Raw genomic sequence first — 21,006 nt, 5'->3', positions numbered from 1 at the left:
CCAAAGAGGAAGACAGGGAGTGAAGGACCCGCCACCGAATTGCCGCAGAAGACTGAAGCGGACCAATTGAGCTGCCTCTGAAGTGCCGCCGCCGCCGACCCGGACGTGCCGTCCCAACAACGGACGGTCTGCCGCCCCTTTCTATTGGCCGCCCCAGGCACCTGCTTTCTTCGCTGGTGCCTGGAGCCGGCCCTGTCTGATTACACATGCTGCAGTCCCCACTCTGATTGCACTGTAGACATACCCTATATTGGGCCAAATTTGAGCACGCTGAAGTTCAAACCTGGAATTACAAGCCCCATCCCCTTGCTGCCTGCCCCTTCCCACCCCCAAATCTGGGAGTATTTCGATCACGTTGTAAAGATTACAAGTTTGAATTTAGATCTGCTGCTCAATTTACAGATTTTTGTTTTGGGCCTGGCTCTAAAACACATGAAAAGCTGAAAATTCAGCACTACAAGAAGATACAATTAGCTGGGGTTTTTTTTCAGTTGGATACAAATATCAAGCTCCCTCCCATAGTTTAGTCAATGATTAAATTAGATTATTAAATGAGCAGTCATTGGACCAAACTCTGTCCTAGTTACACTGGTAGAAATCCAGAGTCACTCCATTGACTTCAGTGGGGATATTCTGGATTTTCACTGGTTTAACAGAGCAGAATTTGAATCTCTATATTTTTGTATGTGATGCCTATCTTCTTAATATAATTGAAATAAGAGCAATATTAACTTGTCAAAATAAAATAGGTTGAGATTTTGAGAGCAGTGCAGTAAATTTAGCCACACATCTTCCATTAATCTGAGGGCCAAGCCACTATTTTGAGGGCTCACATGGGACCTACATGCTTCATATGGCTTGGCTTCGCTACCTTTAAGGTGTCTCAAGTTGGGCACCCAAAATCTCTAGTCTCTTTTAGAAATCTTGACTCTAAAGTCATGTTCTAAATTGGTGAGAAGTGTTTAATTGTCTTCAAGCTTTACAATAACTTACAGATGCAGGAATGTCTATCGAGATTAAGTCTGTAGCCTTCTCTACACATGCACTCATATGACCCCAGAGAATTAACACAGATTTGGTCACAGCTGGCATTGTCACCAAGACACTCATCCACATCTGGAAAACAAATATTAATGGTAACTAGTGACAGGTTTGGATAAAGCAAGAGCCTACCTGAATCTTTGTCCAAAATTTAAAACTCATTCTGGAGATCTGGAAAACGTTGTTGAAATTGTTTTCCCATTCCAATGGACCTTTGTGCTCCCCAGTTCTCACCATAAGTGCATGAGGGAAGAGGCTATTCTTGCCATATTTATGGCTCAGCTAGAAGCACCAGAAATACAGCACCGCTATGTAGGTCCAAGAATTCTGGACATGTATCCCAACTTCTAGGGTTTAGCCAAACCTCCAAATATTGGGCTTCACCCTTCATGTAAGATTATTAAGGCAATCATCTTTTATGACATGTCCATGTATCATGTGCATGGGGGAAGGGGAAAAAGGCTCCTTCTATGCTGACTCATCTCTTGTGCTCCTGCTTAGGGGCCTGTCTGTATGCAACCCTTAGTCATTACTGCACCCCACTGTTATAAAATGGAAACAGTGCTAAAATCCTATCAACAAAGCAGTATTTGTTGCCACGCTCTCTTAGCAGGGAAATTGCTATGAAACGCTAGAAGAAGCTTTGAAATCTTTTTTTCCTTTTGTGCTCTGAGTCAGCCTCAGCCATCAGTGTTAAGCCGTTTACCATCACATACGCAGCCGTTGGTGTTAAGCCGGAACCCTGCCTTGCAGCTGCACTCGTAGCCTCCAATGTAGTTGATGCAGAACTGGGAACAGCAGGCCTCGCTGGACTCACATTCATCCAGGTCTGAAGGAAGAAAGGGTGGGGGGGGTTCAGTTAGGCTTCCTGGTGGCAATTCAAACACAGACTGTGCTGAACAGACAACCTGCTCATCTGACTCGTGAAATGAATCTACTTTAAAAAACTGTTATTAATGCACTCTTGGTCATTTTAGCCCTCACGGTTTTGTAATTTGGATAGGAAAGAGAATGTACTTCAGTGGCCAGTTTTTCTGTGTCTTATTTATCACCTCCCCCATCTCAATTTTTTTTAAACCTTCAGACAGGGCTGTCTACAAGAACACTGCCACATATTAAGAACAGGTGTTGCCTACATTTTGTCGCAGGGGCCTTATTCTATATTTGTACAGCATCTAGAACTGGTCCAGGACTGGCATTCTGGTCCATGAGAGGAGGGCTCCTATGTGTTACCAAAATACTAATAAAACAACAACAACTCAATCACCCTAGCATATAACTAGCATCTCTTCACTATTAATTAATCTACAGCTGATCATTTTTCATATGAATATTTTCAATCCTCAGGCCTGTTATGACATAAAATAGACAGCAGTGAACAGAAACCTTCGATTCAACAAAGCATTCTCAGAGAAGAAGAAGATACATATTTATAAGCAATTTTACTTTTTGATACTCAACTTGCCACCATCTCATTGTGTCTTGTATAAGCAGGGAAATTTATGTGGTCAAAAACTGTTGTCCTGATTAACGGAAAGAAGAATCAAGCTGCTATCATTTAACTGCAGGCTCTCAGCTGATCTCAGCCCTTTCAGTGTTTTGAGCTATTAAATGGGGATTCAAGAGGTAGCCTGTCAACGCTGAGTTTGCAAAATGCTTTTGACCATTAACTAGATGAGCAGCCACAGATGCGAAAGGTCAGCATCTCAATTAACCTTGGAATGGGCACCACCATTATTAGGAAATGTACACACCAGACAGTGGAGAAAGAAAATGTAATCAATCAATGGAGGCTAGAGGTCAGCACAAAATTGATTAAAGCAGATTATTTGAACAAGGAGTATTCCTTTTCCTGCAAATGTCACAAGCAAAGCTGCCCAGCAATATTTCAGATGATATCTTGTCTCCTAGTTCTATTAAAAGCTCATTGTGTATTTTGAAACGTGCAGCTTGCAGCCAATGAAAAAGATTTTTGCTGTCAGAACACCTTTTCATTTCCTCAGCTCTGTTGAAATCTTCATCTATGCTCTCACCTCACCTTCACCTTGACCATGATAACTTTCTTCTTTATGAGTACTCCTTTAGCCTGTCTCTAGGCTCCAGCATGTATAGAATGCTGCTGCCTGTCTTCTTATACACACAAAGAAACAAGGCTACATAATCCCATTGTTAACCCAGCTGGCTCCCAGTTCATTTCAGAATCCAGTCCAGAATTGACCTTGTTTTAAAAATTCTCCGTTATCAGCCTCTTTCACAGATCTCCACATTTTTCTTCCTACTCATCTAATATTTCCCTGCTTTCACGTCCCATGGGAAATTTCTCACATAGTAGGAGGTGTAATCTTGACAATGGATGAGCATGATAGGAGCTGAAGAACTTCTCTACTGCAAAGTGGACTCCAAGTGGGCGCACATCACTTTTGAAAATTAGTCCAATGTGCACAACTAGAGGTGATCATCTCCTGGTTGCTTGGAATATGGAAAACCTTAGAAAAATGAATTTTAATCCCTGAGGAGACAGGAAATAAATTTGGGCTGTGAACAATTTGGTCATCTTGACAACAATTTCATGGAGGTGTCATTTTTCAATGCAGGTAGAAGCATTAAGTAATAATCCCATCAAACCCTCAATAGGCCAAGTCGAAATATTGAATGGGAAGTTTACACAAGCTCCAGTTTACTGAAATACCAAAAGGAAGGACAAGAGGAAGGGGAAAAACCAGACGCCTCCAAAAGTGAGAGCTTTATTCTAGGCTTCCCCTTACACATCCATCTCCCTTTCTGTTCTGATGGACCATGTGTACCCTCTCCCCTCTTTGAAAGAGATGCCGCATTTACCATGTATTACCTATGCACGTTTTCCCATCCAAATCAAGGAGATATCCCTGGTTGCAAGAACAGTGAGGCCCACCAGTCGAGTGCTCGCAGTGATGAGAACAACCACCATTGTTGCTTTCGCAGCTATTGACAATTTCCATTTCGATGCCTTCCGGGGAAATGATCAAAAGAATATTAATAAGTAAGCACAAGAGGAGAGTAATTAGAGAATACAATATGTCCATAAACTGATTGCTGGGAAGCTAAACACTGCAGTAGGAAATATAAACTCACTCACGCAGAGGTTAGAAGAGCATGTTGGGGGCTACTGAACAATGTTCCATTGTATCATTGTATCGTATTCACCTTTGTGCTGAATAACTTGGTGCTGGCCCACGGTTACAGAAAAGTGTCTATTGCACCAGTGTACACAAAATACATATCCCCGGGTGCACTTTCCATAGACTTTGAACAAGGGCAGTGAGCTTGCACACTAGAAGAAGAGCTTGTGAGCATTCTAGGAAGCATGAGAATTAGACAGAGGACTCGCCAAGGCGGGGTTTTGCTTTGTTCATTTCAAACAGGGTGCTCTTAGGGTACAGCCAGCAAAAGCAGGCAGGGGGAGAATAAGTTTTCAAAATATTCCAACAGGTATTTTCATGTTCATAGTCATGTAGAATACCATAGCTCAAGAATGTAGCCCCAAACGTTCGACTAACCAGGAATGCGTGAAACATGCTGTCCTGGCACTCTTTGGTACATTAGACACATTTGGAAGGAGGTGCACAGCAGCTGGAGTTTTTAGAAGGAATTCAGACTTATTTCTCCAGGATTTGTCCTGGGGGCTCCAAGACTACACAGACTCCAGCTACACTGCCTGAATGCCTTCACCCTGCCATGACCCAGGCATCGCTCAGCTTCTCTCTCAGTTTTCTTGCAGGCACCTTGTGGCTGCATAACACGAGAAAACATGGACACAGGCTATGCTCCCCAACAAGGTTTTGCCCAGGCCCTGTAGAAGGACTCATATGGGAGGGGAAACTCCTTACATCCTCATTCCCACCTATGCCCTTCATTTGCAGACCTGTAGAATGAATGTGAATCATAATCCACCACTCTAAGTATACAGCCAGATTGCATCTTTTAAGCATGGCCCCATTTTGAGGGTGATCCAAGTTGCAACACCCCAGCAGGACCACTGGAAAGCACTGGGTCTTAAGGAGCTGTCATGCCTGCTGGAGCATTTCAGCACATAGAAAGTGTGTGCTTGCTGTTAGAGCTTGTACAAAGGTGCAGCTTATACTTGCCTCTGTGGCCAGCCACGTCAGCTGGTTGGTGTGTATATGTGGGTGCGTGATGGTGCCTACACTTTGCCCCTACTTGCACCACTACCTGAGCAGTTCCTATGCTCAGGAGATCAGGGACTGCAATACTGGCTGGTGCAGGTGGGAGGGGAGAGAGAGAAGGCCATATATGATTCATAGTAAGAAGTATGACCATTTATTCAGAGAGAGGAATGATGGTTGGGGGGTGGGGGAGGGTTCCCTGGGACTCAGGAGACCTGGATTCCATTCCTTGCTCCATTTACTGTGTCACCTTGGACACGTCATTTCAATGGGTGTGAAGCACCTAAATATCTTTGAAGGTTTGGGCCTTTAGTCTCTCTGTGCCTCAGTTCTCCATCTGTAAAATGGGGATTAATAGCACTGCCTGGTCTCACAGGGGTGTTGTGAGGATAAATACATTAAAGACTGAGGTGCTCAAGATAATATGGTAATGCTGGCCACATAAGTACCTAAAACAGATTCAGAATATTTTTGTTTTAATTTTTTTTCTTAATGTTGTATACAAGGCATGCATAATTCTGCTCCACAAAGATTTGTCAGTTAATAAGAAAAATCTTTGCATAAAACCAGGATGAACCTGAGTGGTCTAGACCCCTTATACTGCTCACATAAGATATAATTTTCTGTGTATCAGTAGCATCTCTTTTTGCTATGGTGATATGCATTGTTCCTCATTTGTATCTCAAATAGTTTTCCAGTTTTGATAATAATTGTGCATTTAGTTTTATTTGTATGGTTTGAAATTGCTTTCCCCCCCTCATTAAAACATTGCATAGAACAACCCCCCCCCCCAACATTGTATTAACCTCTAGTGCGCAATGTATGTGGGAAATTCTGCTGAAAATCTCTGCCCAGCATCATTAGATTGAACAGTTACTGCCTACCTCTTCACTAAAACAGGTCATGCTTTTGTCTACAACAGCATTCCTGAGAGCTTTCACCAGACCCATAAAAAACACAAACTTTTCCAGCCCATCTCCTTTATTAATCTATAATCTACCCCTTAGGTTAGCCTGAGGATCACTTATCATCACAGGGAGCAAGTTACTAGTTTGTTGAGTAGACGATGTTTAAGAGAGCCAGCTGTGAAGCATTTAAACACTGATTGAAGGAGGACAACTGGGAATTTAATAGCCTTGGTAGTCTTAGTTCCTTGATTATTTTCATCGTCATAGATCTTGCTTTTTTACTCAATACACTTTTCTAAATGTCAGGAGAGTCCTGACTAAATCCGGAGAGATGACAAGCATGTCAGGCTCCCATGTGGGTTTTCCCTTTGCATCAGGTACAGGGCATGAGAAAAAGGAGGGTGAGAATGAATACATTCCATCTAGCATCAGTAAAATTCATATGTGTCTTTGGGTAACTCCAGAATCAGACCCACCATATAATTCACTACCTTTTGAAGGTAAACCAGTAGGGCTGTTTGCCCTTTGAAAACAAGGGGGCTGTGTGCAGTGTAGTAATGGTTGAAATACATGGTCAAGAATATATAAATTTGCAAAATGGCAGCAGTGTTTCTGATGAAGGCAAGAATATTCAGCTTGAAATTTTGCATCCTTTTTTATTGCCAGGAGTTCTAATCTGATTGCATTAAAACTGAAGTACTGCATTATCCAGGTAAGATCACCTGAAATGTGTTGCTGTGAAACTTTCACTTACGGTAACACTGCTTTCCATCAGCCCCCAGCTCAAAGCCAGGATTACAAACACAGGTGAAGGACCCTAGGGTGTTCACACAACGATGAGCACACCTGGCTGTCTCTTCTGCACACTCATCAATGTCTGCAAAACAAAGATCAGCAATGAGATCAGTTGGGATATTTTAAAGAAGTTATACCCTTCCGTGCTCATATAAACAGAAGTCTTCAGAAGCGTCCATTGAAATAACATCTTATGGTTAGTAGACAAGGCAGCACCGAGCAATTCCACAAACACTGAAGCCACAATACCATCCTTCAAAATAATACTTTACATGTATAATATTACGTTTCAGCTGAGGCTGTCATCACTAGACCACACTCCTTATACCCATTACTTTTAAACCAATGGTAAAAGAGACGCCTGCAGGGCCGGCTCTAGGTTTTTTGCCGCCCCAAGCAAAAAAAATTTTGGCTGCCCCCCGTCCCAGCCCTGGGCTCCTCGCCGTACCCCCCTGCTGCCCCAGCCCTGGGCTCTCCCCACCCACCCACACCCCCTGCCGCCCCAGCCCTGGGCTCTCTCCTCCCCCCCCAACCTGCACCCTACTTCCGCCGCAGCCCTGGGTCACTGGTAACTCGCTCCCAGGGCAGGTCATTCAGCAGGAATTTTAGATGTGCACAGAACACAGACAGGATTGGTTCCCATATGGTTACAGAACTGCAGTAAAGTGGAACAATTTTCAGCTTGTGTGATTGGAGGATATCTGGATGCATATTATAAGACTGTCCTACATAAATGAGAAAAAGTTGAGGTGCCTTTATTATTCTTTTCTTCCACTCTTTCTTTCTATGGGGAATTTGCCAGTGCAATATCACTGTCTTCCTTTTAAACAAACAAACAAACAAAAAGGCAATGGCTGTTGAAAATAGCAATTCCAGTCCTAATAACCACTGGGAAGCATTTCTTGCTCAATTTTATCCTACTTTTTCTACAGCAAGTTACAGTGGATCAGTATATTTGATTTGGGAGAAATGAAGTAACAGCTGTCCAAACTGAGCTTGAGCACTCCTGAATTTTGAGGTGTTCAAATCTGGAAGGCAGGTGCTGGGGGGGGGGGAAGAGGGCTGTGGCTCCGCGGGGGAGCACGACAGCATGTATGCAGCAGGGTGTCTGGCGCTGCGCGGAGCCAGACATGCTAGTCTGAGTGGCATGGTAAGGGGGCTGGGGGGTTGGATGGGGCGGAGGTTGGGGGGGCAGTCAGGGGACAGGCAGCAGTTGGATAGGCATTGGAGTCCCAGGGGTTTGTCAGGGGACAGGTAAGGGGTGGGGTCCTAGGGGGGGAAGTTGGGGCGGTTTCAGGAGGGGGCAGTTGGGGACAAGGAGAAGGGAGGCTTAGATAGGGGGTGGGGTCCCGGGAGGGGGTGATCAGGGGGAAGGGGGGGTTGGATGGGTTGGGGTTTCTGTGGGGGGCAGTCAGAGGGAGTGGATGGTGGCAGGGTGGGGCTACCCTTCCTCCCTGTGGAGTGTCCTGTTTTTTTAATGTTAAAATATGGTATCCCTACCCTTCAGAGTGCAGCTCTCCATTCATAGCAGGCTGTAGAATGATGTCTCAGCTACCTCACTCCCTTCCCCTCTTTCCTGTTGGTAGTGGCCAAGGGAATGCTGGGAAATGTAGTCCTTTCCCTGCTCGAGGGCTGGCTCTATAGGCAGGGAGCTAACCAAGGAACTACAGTTCCCAGGGCCCCCTGTTGGTTCTCAGCTCCCATGCTGGATTCCTGCCGCCCCTGCAAATGGGCTGCCCCAAGCACGTGCTTGCTTTGCTGGTGCCTAGAGCCGCCCCTGGACGCCTGATTATCTATACTGCTCGGACAGTGTCAAGTTGGTTTGGATACGTCCTGAACTGTACATCCTCCCACCAAGATTTCTGCATGGGATGGTGCCATGGAGACCAGCACCTCCTCTGCTGCACCACCCCTTGAACTCTGCAGAGCTCCCTCCATATATCATATGTCTACACTGCAACCAGGGGCTGTGATTGTGGCACACACAGACATACCTGAGCTAGCTTTAATCTAACTAGCATAAGTACCAAAAGCAGTGAAGCCAGGGCAGCACAGGCTTCAGTGCAGGCTGTAGGAACCCATCTGGGATCATGGGTATTTACGCGGGGCAGCTAGCACAAGCTAAAGCCCATGTTGTGGTGGCTTCTATGCTATTGGTACTCACACAAACTAGATTAAAGCTAGCTCAGGTATGTCTATGCATGCTGCAATCACAGTGCAGAGTAGACATATCCAAAAGTTGAGTTAAGAGATAGCTACACTGATCAAAGGACGGACACTCCACGTCTTCCCTGTGAAAAGGGGAAGAGATGCACATGGAAGGGGGTCCTCTACAGACACATCAAAGTGCTCTGACCCATCATCATTGTAACGAACCATCTGAACTCTGCAAATTAAGTGCCAGTACAGAAGAATATAGTTCCGCACGGCTGGAAAACCCAAAGGAGCAGGAGGAGGATCGCTTTCAAACACAGAATAATGAACAAGATTCCTCATGCTAAAAAGCCAAGTTCTGACCTTGTAGAGAATAGCTGCACAAGAACAAAAACTAAGAAGCTCAGATTTCTTTCTAAGTTTACATTTCTGGCTATTTCATTTTAATTTTCCCAAGGTACATTTTGTAATTAGCCAAGCATGCTGGGGTAAGGAGAAGTTCTGTGCTCCTCACCAAGACCCTTTTATGGCACAGCAGCATGTAACACTATGCACGTGATCAGTGCCTTTGCAAGAGTGGGGCCCAGGGCTGTACAGAAACCATTTGCTACTTTGTGGAAGTTTTCAGGGTGAAAGATTTGGCAGCTTCCCTAAAGTTGTCACAGTGTAAAGCTTGCCAAGATTTTATTCAGATTCATTAATTAGCTGTCACTTCGCAAGCTGGAGATTTTGGCAAAATGTGAATTTTCAAAGAAACCTTGGGGAGTTAGGTGCCTAAATCTTATTGATTTAGGCACCTAACTACCGTAGATTTTTCTCAAAATCCACTTGGAAGCCTATCATTTTTTATATTTGCAATTCTTAGCCTTAATGATTTCTCTCCACAAAGTGGTTTCCTTATTAATATGGAAGTAGTTCCCTGGCTGAAAATCCGTTTGAATTCTAAATAGGTTGTCACTGATCTAGATCAGAGTGTTATCTGTACCAATTTTCCAATATCTTCATCTGGGGCATTATTTCAAAAGGGACCACACGTGAATAATGCCAGATTATCCATAGATCCTCATCCAATTAACAGTAAATACAATTTCTTAAAGGATTAAAACGTATAACTCATTATTAAAACAACTTTTGGAGGCCTAGGGATAGTCAAAAAATAAAATAGATCTGCTGTTTTGTATTACACATCCATATGTGCAAGTGCATGCACACGGGTGTGTGTGAAAATATTATATTTAGTGTGTGTTTGTGTGTATATAAAATAATATTTTCACACACACCCGTGTGCATGCACTTGCACATATGGATGTGTAATACAAAACAGCATATATATATATATATAGAGTGTGTGTGTGTGTGTGTGTGCATGTGTGAAAAATATTATATTCTATACACACAGTACATACACACACACACACTCACACACACACAATTTACTCATTTCCATTAAAAGTGCCGTTACACTGAAATAATACCAAATAATGCCCTTCTTCCCCATTACATAGTCTTTTTTGCAGCTTCTTACCTCCACAGGACTTTCTGTCTGCAGAAAGATAGTACCCAGGATGGCACTCACACTTTGCAAATCCTCTCTCATTTTGACAGATGTGTGAGCATCCTCCATTCCCACTTGTGCAGGGGTCCATCACTGAAAGCAATTAAATTTACTGTCGACTTAAAGGTCATGCTTTTGTCTGAAAATGGTTTTACCTTCCATTGTTACAAGATGATTGTAACTGAGGGTATGTCTACACTGCAATTAAACACCTATGGCTGGCCTGTGTCAGCTGACGGGCTCATGGGGCTTGGGCTGCAGGGCTGTTTAATTGCAGTGTAGACATTAAGGGCTAGTCTACATTGGCAACGCTAAAGCACTGTGAGAGAGCTCTCCCAGTGCTCTAAAAAAACCACCTCCATGGGAGGCGCGGCTCCCACCGCTGGTGCCCTGTCTACACTGGTGCTTTACAGCGCTGAAACTTGCTGTGCTCAGGGGGGGTGTTTTTTCACACCCCTGATCGAGAAAGTTGTAAATTGCCAGGGTAGACAAGCCCTAAGGCTCAAGCTGAAGCTTGGGCTCTGGCATCCTGCGAGAGGGATAGGGTCACAAAGCCTGGACTCCAGCCCAAGCCCATATGTCTATACCACAATTAAACAGCCCTGTAGCCTGAGCACTGCAAGCTGAGTCAGCTGATATGGGCCAGCTCCAGGTATTTCATTGCAGTGTAGATATACCCGAATGTCTACATGAATGTAGACATTGCTAAAGAGGAAAAAATATTTGACAGCACTTTGTTTCCAGTTACATTCACTGTTTCATTATACTCCATTTCCTCTGTTTGTGTGCATCTTTCATACCGCAACAAGAACAGAAAGAACATTTAAAAAAAGATAGGAAAATGTGGTTGAAAATCCACTAAAACAGTGTGTGTGCGCACGTGTACTTTAGAGACAGCTATAGTATCAGAAATAACATTTTACTCATTTCATTTTAATTGATTAGATTTCAAAAAATGAAATTTCTTTGAATTTGCGTGAATAATTGGGAATCTGCAGAGCTTCCAGATGAAGGACACTGCCTTTAGTCCTCTGCCTTTCTTGGTTGATATCTGACAACTGAACAGGCACTTGGCCCATGACAAAGTAGTGGGCTGAAAGAGGCAGAAGATATATAGCAGCTGAGGAACTTTTAATGATGGTGTAAAATACACTTGCCTACCTCATGTAAATGATTATTTTAAAAAGCATGGAAGGTAAACAAGCAAACAAGATCCTAACACAACTGGGACTAGATTCCTTCCAGCCTTGAGAAACAAGGAACCCACAGTACTAAATTGGCACCTTCCCTATTGTTCTATAATTACTAGGCATCGTCTATCCATTGCTGATGAACTGCTGCCCTCAGTGGCTGGCTAACCCTAATCAGCCCCAATGGTGTCAGAGAGTGAACCTTTACAGTTATTTGTACTGCAGTAATAGAATTCAAAAGCCTCACAACCTTAGGGGCCTGATCAGACTTCCATTTAACTCAACGACTGTTTTGCCCTACCATTTTGGAGACCAGTTGCCCACTCTCGCCTGCTAATGGTCTGATCATTTGGTTCATCTTGATTAACATGAATGTTATACATTCAGCCACACAATAGGCCACACTGACACCAGAACAGGCATAGAAGAGACAACCTCGCTCCAAATCTTCCACTGAAATGCCATCAAGAATTCAGCTCAGATTGACTCTGTGCAGAACAGAGATTGTACATAAAGTTGGATGGCCAAATCCTTAGGCAAAACTCACAGCAAACATGCTGAGTTGGAAATGAGTAGAACTGCAGGATTTACCCCTTAGTCTTTATATATAGTGTACTGCAGAATAGAAACAATATACAGCTGACTTTTTGATGGGAGTTTTGGCTGAGTAACGCCACAAGATTTTGCCCCAATCATCTATGACATATGCAAGGGCATACTGCCAGTTATCATTGCCTTGAGAACTGATGAATTAGTTAACACTTGCAAAAGAAGGAAAAAAAACAGGGTAGTATTACTGTTCTTTATTTGTACAGCATCTAGTACAATGGGGTTCTGGACTGTGACTATGGTCTCTAGGTGCTGCAGTAATACAAATAATAAATAATTGTCAGACAATTTGGTTTAATATCCTAAAGAGGAGGACAGATGAATCAGAGTGTGATTACTGATAACAAAAACTAAAAATGGACAAAGACTATACCTTATGCTGAGTCATAATTATTACACAAACCATAATTAGGTATGTCTTAATGAGCAATTATATGTTTCTATTTAAATGATTTTGAGTTCCTACTTTAACTCAAACCAGCGTTTAAGGCATGTATGACCAGGGATCTATGTAATCAGTAACAAGCTCATTAAAGTCAACAAAAGTGAACCTTGCTCCTCAAAAATGTATATTTAACGCAGTCATTGAAAACCTACAGCGGTTTCTGGCCAGCTAGGTGTAAAATAAATTGTAAATAATATATTGTCCAATGCACAAAGGTATGTGCCCCATCTTGTGGTATTGTATTGCTCCTAAAGTGTGCTCACGTCAAGTGCTCTAGGACTTACTTTCGCAGTGTTTGCCATCTCTCTTCAGCTGGTAGCGTGGGTTGCAGTGGCACTTGTAGTGGTGGTCACTGATCTGAATGCACTCCTGTTCACAGCCCCCATTGTTAACAGTGCAGGAACTGACAGCTAGAGCAAAGGAAGGATGAGTGCATGAAAGATGTCAAAAACTGAGCTTCTTTGGAAACAACTCAAAGGGTACATTGCAGTGCAAAGTGCAGTGCAGTTTTCACTTCGGATAGGGCTTTGTGCCGTCTGGGTCATCAGCAGGCACAGATTTAAGGGAAAGGCCCAGTTGGCAAATGAAGTGATAGTACCTCAGTGATAGATCCTGGAGTTGGGGTGAGGCAGCCAGAAGGTGAGGGGGGAAATGGAGCGGAGGCAAGGAAGAAATTAATGGCCAGCTAGGTACCAGGGAAAAGTTGGGAAAAGCTACAGAAGTGGATGAGAGCTGGAGTGGCCACTGGACCAAGCAGGATCTACAGGCTTTTAGGGACAGATTTACATTAGATCAAAGAGTTGCAACACAGATTGAAGCATTGCAACCCTTTGACGTGAGGTCTGATCTACATCTAAAACATAGGTCGACCTAGCTACATTGCTGAGGGGTATGAAAATTCAGACCCCAGACAGATATAGTTAAGCCAACCTAAGCCATGGAATAGACACCACTAGGTTGATGGAAGAATTCTTCTGGCAACTTAGCTACTGCCTCATGAGGGTGTGGCTTTACTACTGCGATGGAAAAATCCCTTCTGTGACTGTAGCAAGTTTCTTCAGTACAGCTCTATACCCAGCACTACAGTTGTGCCTCTGTAGCACTCGTAGTGTAGACATACCGGAGAGTAGCAAAACTGATAAGATGCAGTGGCTGATGGACAGGAACCCCACCAATAAGGTCACAAATAAGTAGCATGGCTGATGTACTCCAGAGTGCAATACCACCTGCTGCTGTTGGGAGGACTACTGGTGGAGTTGGAGGCCCAGAGCAGGGAATACAAGCTTCTACTGTGGCACTATTTTTATTCAGCCTCACAGTTGCAGAGTATAGGGCTGCCCGCACATACTCCCTGCTGCCTCTGCTCCTGCTTTCCCTGACCCAGTTTGGAAGTTTGTAAGAAGGCAATTGAGTTAGAGGGATGGAGCTTTTCTGAGTCTGGTGGTGGTGGGCATCAGGTGGGGTGGGAGGGCAAGATAGTGGGAATGGGTTTTCTGAGCCTAGAGAATGTGTAAGAGTGCATGGGTGATTATATATGTATACACACACACAAATGTGTGCGTACTTGTGCATGTGGGTGAGGGGACTATTCACTCTCAGGGGGGAGTATTCGGGGGGGGGAGGTTCTGAACTGTCACATGTTGCCAATTTTCGTGATTTTATCATGAGGTTCACACTACATGGTGTTTTTCATAAAGCCCAGTCTTCTGGAGTCATGGGATTGTGTGAGAATCTCTGTTTTCATTTAAAAGAAAAAAGTTTCTAGCCCTCATACACACAGAGATATGCTTGAAAATTACCCGAGTGCACATTTAAGGCTCAAAAACTAGAAAACAAATTAAAAAGCACCTCAATTTCTTTGGTGGAATTTCCATATCTTTAAGCCAATCATGATGTTTTGGCATATGACATGATTTTTGAACACTTGGGACTAGCGATATTGGGCGTGGGGGGGGTGCAGGGGTGGAGTTCTCAGCCTGGGACATAGGTGTGTGTGTGAGGAGGGGGTCATTTTGAGTTTTGGGGTTGAGATGGAGGGAACAGAGAGGGGCATGGTTTGGGTGTCTGGGCTGAGTGCTAGAGGAAATGGATTCAACTGGTGGTGGCAGCAGCAGTGTGTGCTGTGGCGAGATGGCAGGGTAAGAACCTAAATCAAAGGGCAGAGTTTGAGACTAGGGGAGAACAGCAAAGTGAGTCACAGAGATGTAATTACTATTTCCGCCACACGCTATTAACTGTAAAGCATTTGAGGTTTTTTTGTTGTGAAGTGGGAGGTGAAGGGAGAAGGAAGTGGATGTCTCTTTTTCTTCCCACCTACCCACCAATCCCACTTATGGGCCAGCACAAAACTTCCCTTTGATACTTTTGACTATGGTCTCCCAGTGTTTCACTTTGATAACATGATCATACTCCAGAAGTCAGAAGTGTAGAGGGTGCTATCTGCAGTGCCTCCATTTATTTTGGGCACCAGCTGCCACTGTGTAGACTATATAATTTACAAATCAATCATTTCCCCGGTACTTACCTGGCAAGACCTGTACTCAGGACTCCATGTTTGCCCCTCATCAGCTGATAACAAAGCTTTGGATGCAGCACTTTCTGCTCTGCTCTTCAAAGTTGCAAAGTCAACAGTTGCAAAAAAACGCAGACACCCTCAAACTCAGGTTGTGGCATAAAAATGGACATGAATATATGTGTAACTTTTAAATCTACTCGCGTATCTTCTAGGGCCAAATCCTGGGATCTGCTATACAGAGCCCTGCCTCCCCCTAACCATTTCCATTGTCGAAGGGTTTCATCACAACAGAGGAGGGGCAGGGTTTGCCCCTTAATGATCTGGGTTCTTAAACTGTTAACTTCTACATTTTTTTTTCAATATTTGTACAAAGTCTTTGCTGTTCACTGTTAGATGTATATACATCCCATGTGATTGGTACATACAGTCTCTTAAGAATCAGGCTCTAGCACCGCATTCTATAGCCTAAACTGATTAGAGAGAGGAACTGTAACCTCTGAATCTGATGTGTTTTGCATTTAGTGACACGGCAAATCCTGGATGATAGTTTGGTGGGTAACATTTCTTTGTCTCCTTTACTCTTAACCCTGGTGCGAAGGAGGTCCCACATAACAAAAATGGATCCTGACAGTTCTAGTGTACAGAGCGGGAATCAGAGGCACCAGTTGACATAAGGGATTTATGCATTAGAGTCAAAGAGCCATATTTGCCTTTCACTTCTAGTAGCATCAAAGGGAATAAACTCCAGTGCAGTCAGTGGATTTCCAGGCACCAATCAGCTCAACTTTAAATCAGATGTTAAAATATTCTATGTGCTCAAGTTGGGAGAAACAAAAAAATATTGAGACATGAAAGGCTTTGGTTATTTTAATGGCCTAATCCATAGAGAAGATCAACACATCTAGAAATGGCTACAATATGAATGGAGATTTGTAGGACAAAAATCTAAAAAAGCTAGGAAAGAAAAAGAAATGATGGAGGTTTCAATTTGGATGGGACGATGGCAAAAAACAAAGTATCATCAAAGGACCAATGTACAAAACTGTACATTCTACTGTATGTACCTGAACAGGCCAAACTATTTTAGAGAGATTGATCTTCCCATAATACATTCACAACTGTCATTAATGAGATTGGGGGAAGAGACCACATAGATTAGTTTCCTACAAAAATGAATATTTGAGGATACACTGTAGGCACTGGAATGGGGCAGGGGCAGCGAGTTATATGGGCCTGTGGTGCCTGTGCTCCAGCAAATCAAGGGCTCCACTAATATTCGGGGCCGGGTCTCTCCCCTGGCCCTGCCTGCTGCCCAGCGTGCCTCCCCCGGAGCACCCCCTGCTTGCGCCCTGGGCAGTGGGTGGCTGCCCTGCCACTCCGCTCCCTCACTGGCCACTGCTGGCTACAAAAGGGAGCGGCGCCGGCGCCAGGCTGAGGCGGCGACGCAGCTGCTGCCTGCGGAGGGTGGAGGTGCACACGTGATGGCAGCCCCCCCCACCCCCGAGCATCCACCACAAGAGGCGAGGGGGCTTCTGGACCTGAGGGGGGCCCGGCCTCTAGGAACATGTGAAGTGACAGTGTTGGGTGAGTGTGCTGCTGCGGGGAAGTGGGGGGCCCCTCCCCCAGAACTCACTGCTGCTGGTGGGGAGAGAGCTGGGGGGAGTCCTCCTCTCTGGCCCCAGCCCTGGGGCAGCCTGCCTGCACCCCAAACTCAAACTCCTCATCCCCAACCCTGCCCCACCTCAGAGCCCGCATCCCCAGCCCGAGTCCTCACAGCCCCACACCCCAACCCTCTGCCCCAGCCCTGAGCCCCCTCCTGCACCGTGAATCCCTCATTCCCAGCCCCACTGCACAGCCCTCACCCCCGCACTCCAATCCTCTGCCCTAGCCCTGAACCCCCTCCCACACCCCAAAACCTTCATCTCCAGCCCCCCCCCCCCACAGCCCTCACCCCCCCACACACACACCTCGCACATTGTGCAATATAGGGAAACTGTTAAACTCTTAATGTAAAAATGGCCTGGAAACAGTATTTAAAAATATATATATTGGGGTGCGTGTGTGTGTCGGGGGGAGAGACTTGGACCCATTCTGGGCACCACCAAAAATCATACAAACCTGCCGCCCCTGGAATGGGGTTCATAAGAGGTTATAATACTTTTATTGATTCAAATCTCTCTTTAATGCAATGGAAGCTGGATGGGGCTCAACACGTAGAAGTGCTGGGAGAACTTCAGCAACGTTCTGTTCAGTAAAGCACCCCAAACCTGGATGTTTATTAGAAGTTTGTTCCACCCTCTTGGGTCTGCAAAAATTGGCTGCAATCTTATGAGAATGTGCTTACATATTCATCTGAAACCTCCAGGTCATATATATTAGAAACTCTGCCTCCCTCATGTGGTTTTTTGTTTTTGTTTTTTTGGGGGGGGAGGCACTTTTGTTCCTCTAAGTTCCTTCAAAAAGAAAAATAATGGTGGGGGGAAAAGTGAACAGAACATTTCACAGTCTTCAAACAAGCTTGGTTTGGGTTCAGCCTAGAACTGGGCAAAGGTTTTGTGCCAAGGGATGTTGGTTTCTTCTATAGTCAAGAGAATAATTTTCCAAAACCAATGTATTTGGAGGAAGTAGCCTCTTTTTCTGCTTCATGAATATGCATGAGCAGCTTGCTATTTTCTCAAAAGTATTTGCATTTTCTGAACAAATATTGTTACAAATGTTTTACACTACTGGAAATTCTAGATGTTTTGCTTAGTTGTGACAGGTCAGAAGAGAGACATATTTTTGTTTCTGCTTTCTGATCAGATGAGTGTTCCAACATTTATATTCGAATTGTTATACCAGACACAACCAGCAGTCCATCCAGACCAGTATCCTGTCATTGATGGTGGCCAGTGCCAGATGCTTCAGAGGAAGATGCCAGAATTTCCATAATGGACAATCCTGGAATAACATTTTAATAGGGAAAGTTTCTTCCTAGCCCCTGTCAGTTAGTGTTTGGCTTATGGTCCGATGCATGAGAGTTTCTTATAGCCTTTATATTTTTTATCCTGTCTAAATAGTTGAAACTAAACAGTCCTAATCTTTTCATATCTTTATTATGAGTATATTATCACCCTGTCTTTTCATATATCTCTCTCTCCATGCTTCTGATCATTCTTGCCATTCATCTCTGGACTCTTCAATATTTATCTGTATCATTTTTGAGAGGAGATAACCAGAACTGAATATAGCATTCAAAAATAGATTTGAATACTTTTGTCACAAATACTTCCATGTGTGTATTAAAGTTCAATTTCCTTGAATTGGGGAGGATTGGAAACTTGCCATCTGTGGTTATTTGTGTTAGTAGAAAACTTGATTGCAAGTTATTCACAGTAAGTAAATGAAAAAGGTCAAGCACATGGGCCAGGTCAATTCATTTGAATATTTGAATATTTGCCGTTGCTTTCTGTAAATGATCATCTCTCTTCTTTTCCAAACCAGTTTATCCATTTCTAGTATGAAGTTGCTTGACCACTATGGGCCAAATTCTGTGCTCATGGTGCTATAATTCAGAAGTAACCCAATTGACTTCAGTGGAGATACCTTTGGTTCATCCTAGTGTGAGCATTGGATTTGGCTACCTTCCCTTATTTCACTGAAAAATATGAATGATTCCAGCCAAATCTGGACAATTATTTACCATATATTGATGAGTTTGGTTTCTTGAACATGCTACATTTCCTTTACCCGTTCCCCTAGTCTCCAAACAAATGAGCCAAGATATGATTTAAACATCTCCTTACTCTGGATTGCTTTTAACTCCCCAAAACATTGAACTCTTTGCTTGTGTATAAACCCACAACAAAGCTAAAAGGACTAGTTTTTTATTTAAAAAAATCCTCCCACATCCTGAATAATGGTATAGTTTATGTTTGTTCTAGTTATGCCAATAAATTTATTGCTGTGAATACTAGAAATGACCAACAGCACATTTGGCTATTCTTAAAGCATACCCAAGTGACTGAATACAAGAAGTGAAAGAAAGAAAAGAATATGAGTGAATGAATTCAGCAGATGTGAAACAATCATACCTAATTGGGCTGTTTTTCTCATATTAACTAGACAGTAAACGGGATTTAAAACAATTAAAATAAACAGAACTGTTTTCTTCCCCAAATGTGTGGCTTTACAAAACATTTTCATCCTTTTTACCAAGTTTGACTACTGCTATTTGACTTGTGTGGAAATATCCCTGGAGATACAAGGGAAATATCTTTTTCTTTTTTTAGCATGACATGGAACTACAGATCTCTTTTATTACACAGCATCCAAGGTAAGAAAACCAGGATCTGGTAATCCTTTCACAAATGTAAAACTTGATATTGCATTCACTTCCACCAGATGAGATGTGGGCGCACATTGTGTTCTCATTCACATCAATCTAAAACAGCAGAAGCTCTGTGCTATAATCAGTGGATTCATACCAGTAAAACTGAGAGGAGGATTTGGACTCTCTCTCTCTCTCTCTCTCCAATCTGAGAACTAAATTCTACACTCGTTTATATGCCCACTCAGCCTCACAGCTGAAGCCAATCTGCAAGAGATCAGACTCTGGCCCTTCGCCTAATCCTTGTGAAGAAAATAAGGACACAGTTGTTACCATTAATTTAAAACATAAAATAAATAAATACGCGCACCCTGTGAGGCAAGCTGAACGCTTGGCCGCACACGTGTTAATTGCTAGTTTGCAGTGTTGGTCCCAGGATATTGGATTTCACCAACAGAAGTTAGTACAATCGAAGATATTCCCTCACCCACCTTGTCTCTCTTAAGTGCTAGTTGTCCATCAGAACAAATACACCATTTTAAGCTTCTTAAATTAAAAAGCAGCATCCTTCCTTCCCTCAGCCATGTGGCCTGTGGCAAAGATACTGTGGGGAGGAAACTGCCACAGACTGAAGCTGGCACAGCAGCTTCAGGAACAGCTTAAGCAGGGACATATTCCTGTGGTTTCCACAAATCGGTGGTTTCTGGCCAAAAATCATGTTGTTGAAAAACTGCTGATCAGCTCCGGCCATCAATTTGCTTTCTGCAGTTTCACTCTGAACATTCTTTCCCTTCTGCAGACTGGATGTTTGCTCCACACTCTCCCTCTTGATTTCCAGTCTCTTCCTGCCCCTTCCCTTCTTTAATGTGTCTCCCGTGGCTCTTTGCAACACATGATTTTAAAACACTGTGTGTTTTAATTGTTAACCAATCTAAGTGATTAAACAATCAGGATGCTTTTACTACGTTACTACCCAATTGGTCAGTCCTTTTGCTGTGAGACTAATAAATAGTAAATGAAATGGGGGGAGGGATAGCTCAGTGGTTTGAGCATTGGCCTGCTAAACCCAGGGTTGTGAGTTCAATCCTTGAGGGGGCCACTTGGGGATCTGGGGCAAAATCAGTACTTGGTCCTGCTAGTGAAGGCAGGGGGCTGGACTCGATGACCTTTCAAGGTCCCTTCCAGTTCTAGGAGATGGGATATCTCCATTTGAAGAATTGAAGAAACAATGAGTTCACACTACTGGGTAACGTTGATCGCTAATTTGGCTCCTGAACCACTGATGTCTAAGTATCATTGCACTATCTAATAGGCACTACCAT

The 21,006-nt window shown here is 43.6% G+C and overlaps 1 protein-coding gene across 1 annotated transcript in view; it reads right to left on the bottom strand.

The window, feature by feature from the left end:
• LOC112103668 (multiple epidermal growth factor-like domains protein 6) overlaps positions 1–21,006 on the bottom strand; it is a 262,481-nt gene that overhangs the window by 61,890 nt on the left and 179,585 nt on the right. The window contains exons 7-12 of the mRNA XM_026650034.1: positions 13,145–13,270; positions 10,587–10,709; positions 6,867–6,989; positions 3,890–4,027; positions 1,748–1,870; positions 994–1,116 (exon numbers count right to left, since the gene is read on the bottom strand). Of these exons, the coding sequence (XP_026505819.1) occupies positions 994–1,116; positions 1,748–1,870; positions 3,890–4,027; positions 6,867–6,989; positions 10,587–10,709; positions 13,145–13,270 (756 nt within the window). The remainder of the gene's footprint in view (positions 1–993; positions 1,117–1,747; positions 1,871–3,889; positions 4,028–6,866; positions 6,990–10,586; positions 10,710–13,144; positions 13,271–21,006) is intronic.

The sequence above is a fragment of the Terrapene carolina genome, unplaced genomic scaffold (genome assembly GCF_002925995.2).
Source record: "Terrapene carolina triunguis isolate 2854851 unplaced genomic scaffold, T_m_triunguis-2.0 Scaffold88, whole genome shotgun sequence".
In the NCBI taxonomy this organism is placed as follows: Eukaryota; Metazoa; Chordata; order Testudines; family Emydidae; genus Terrapene; species Terrapene triunguis.
This window is presented reverse-complemented; position numbering and strand designations above follow the sequence as displayed.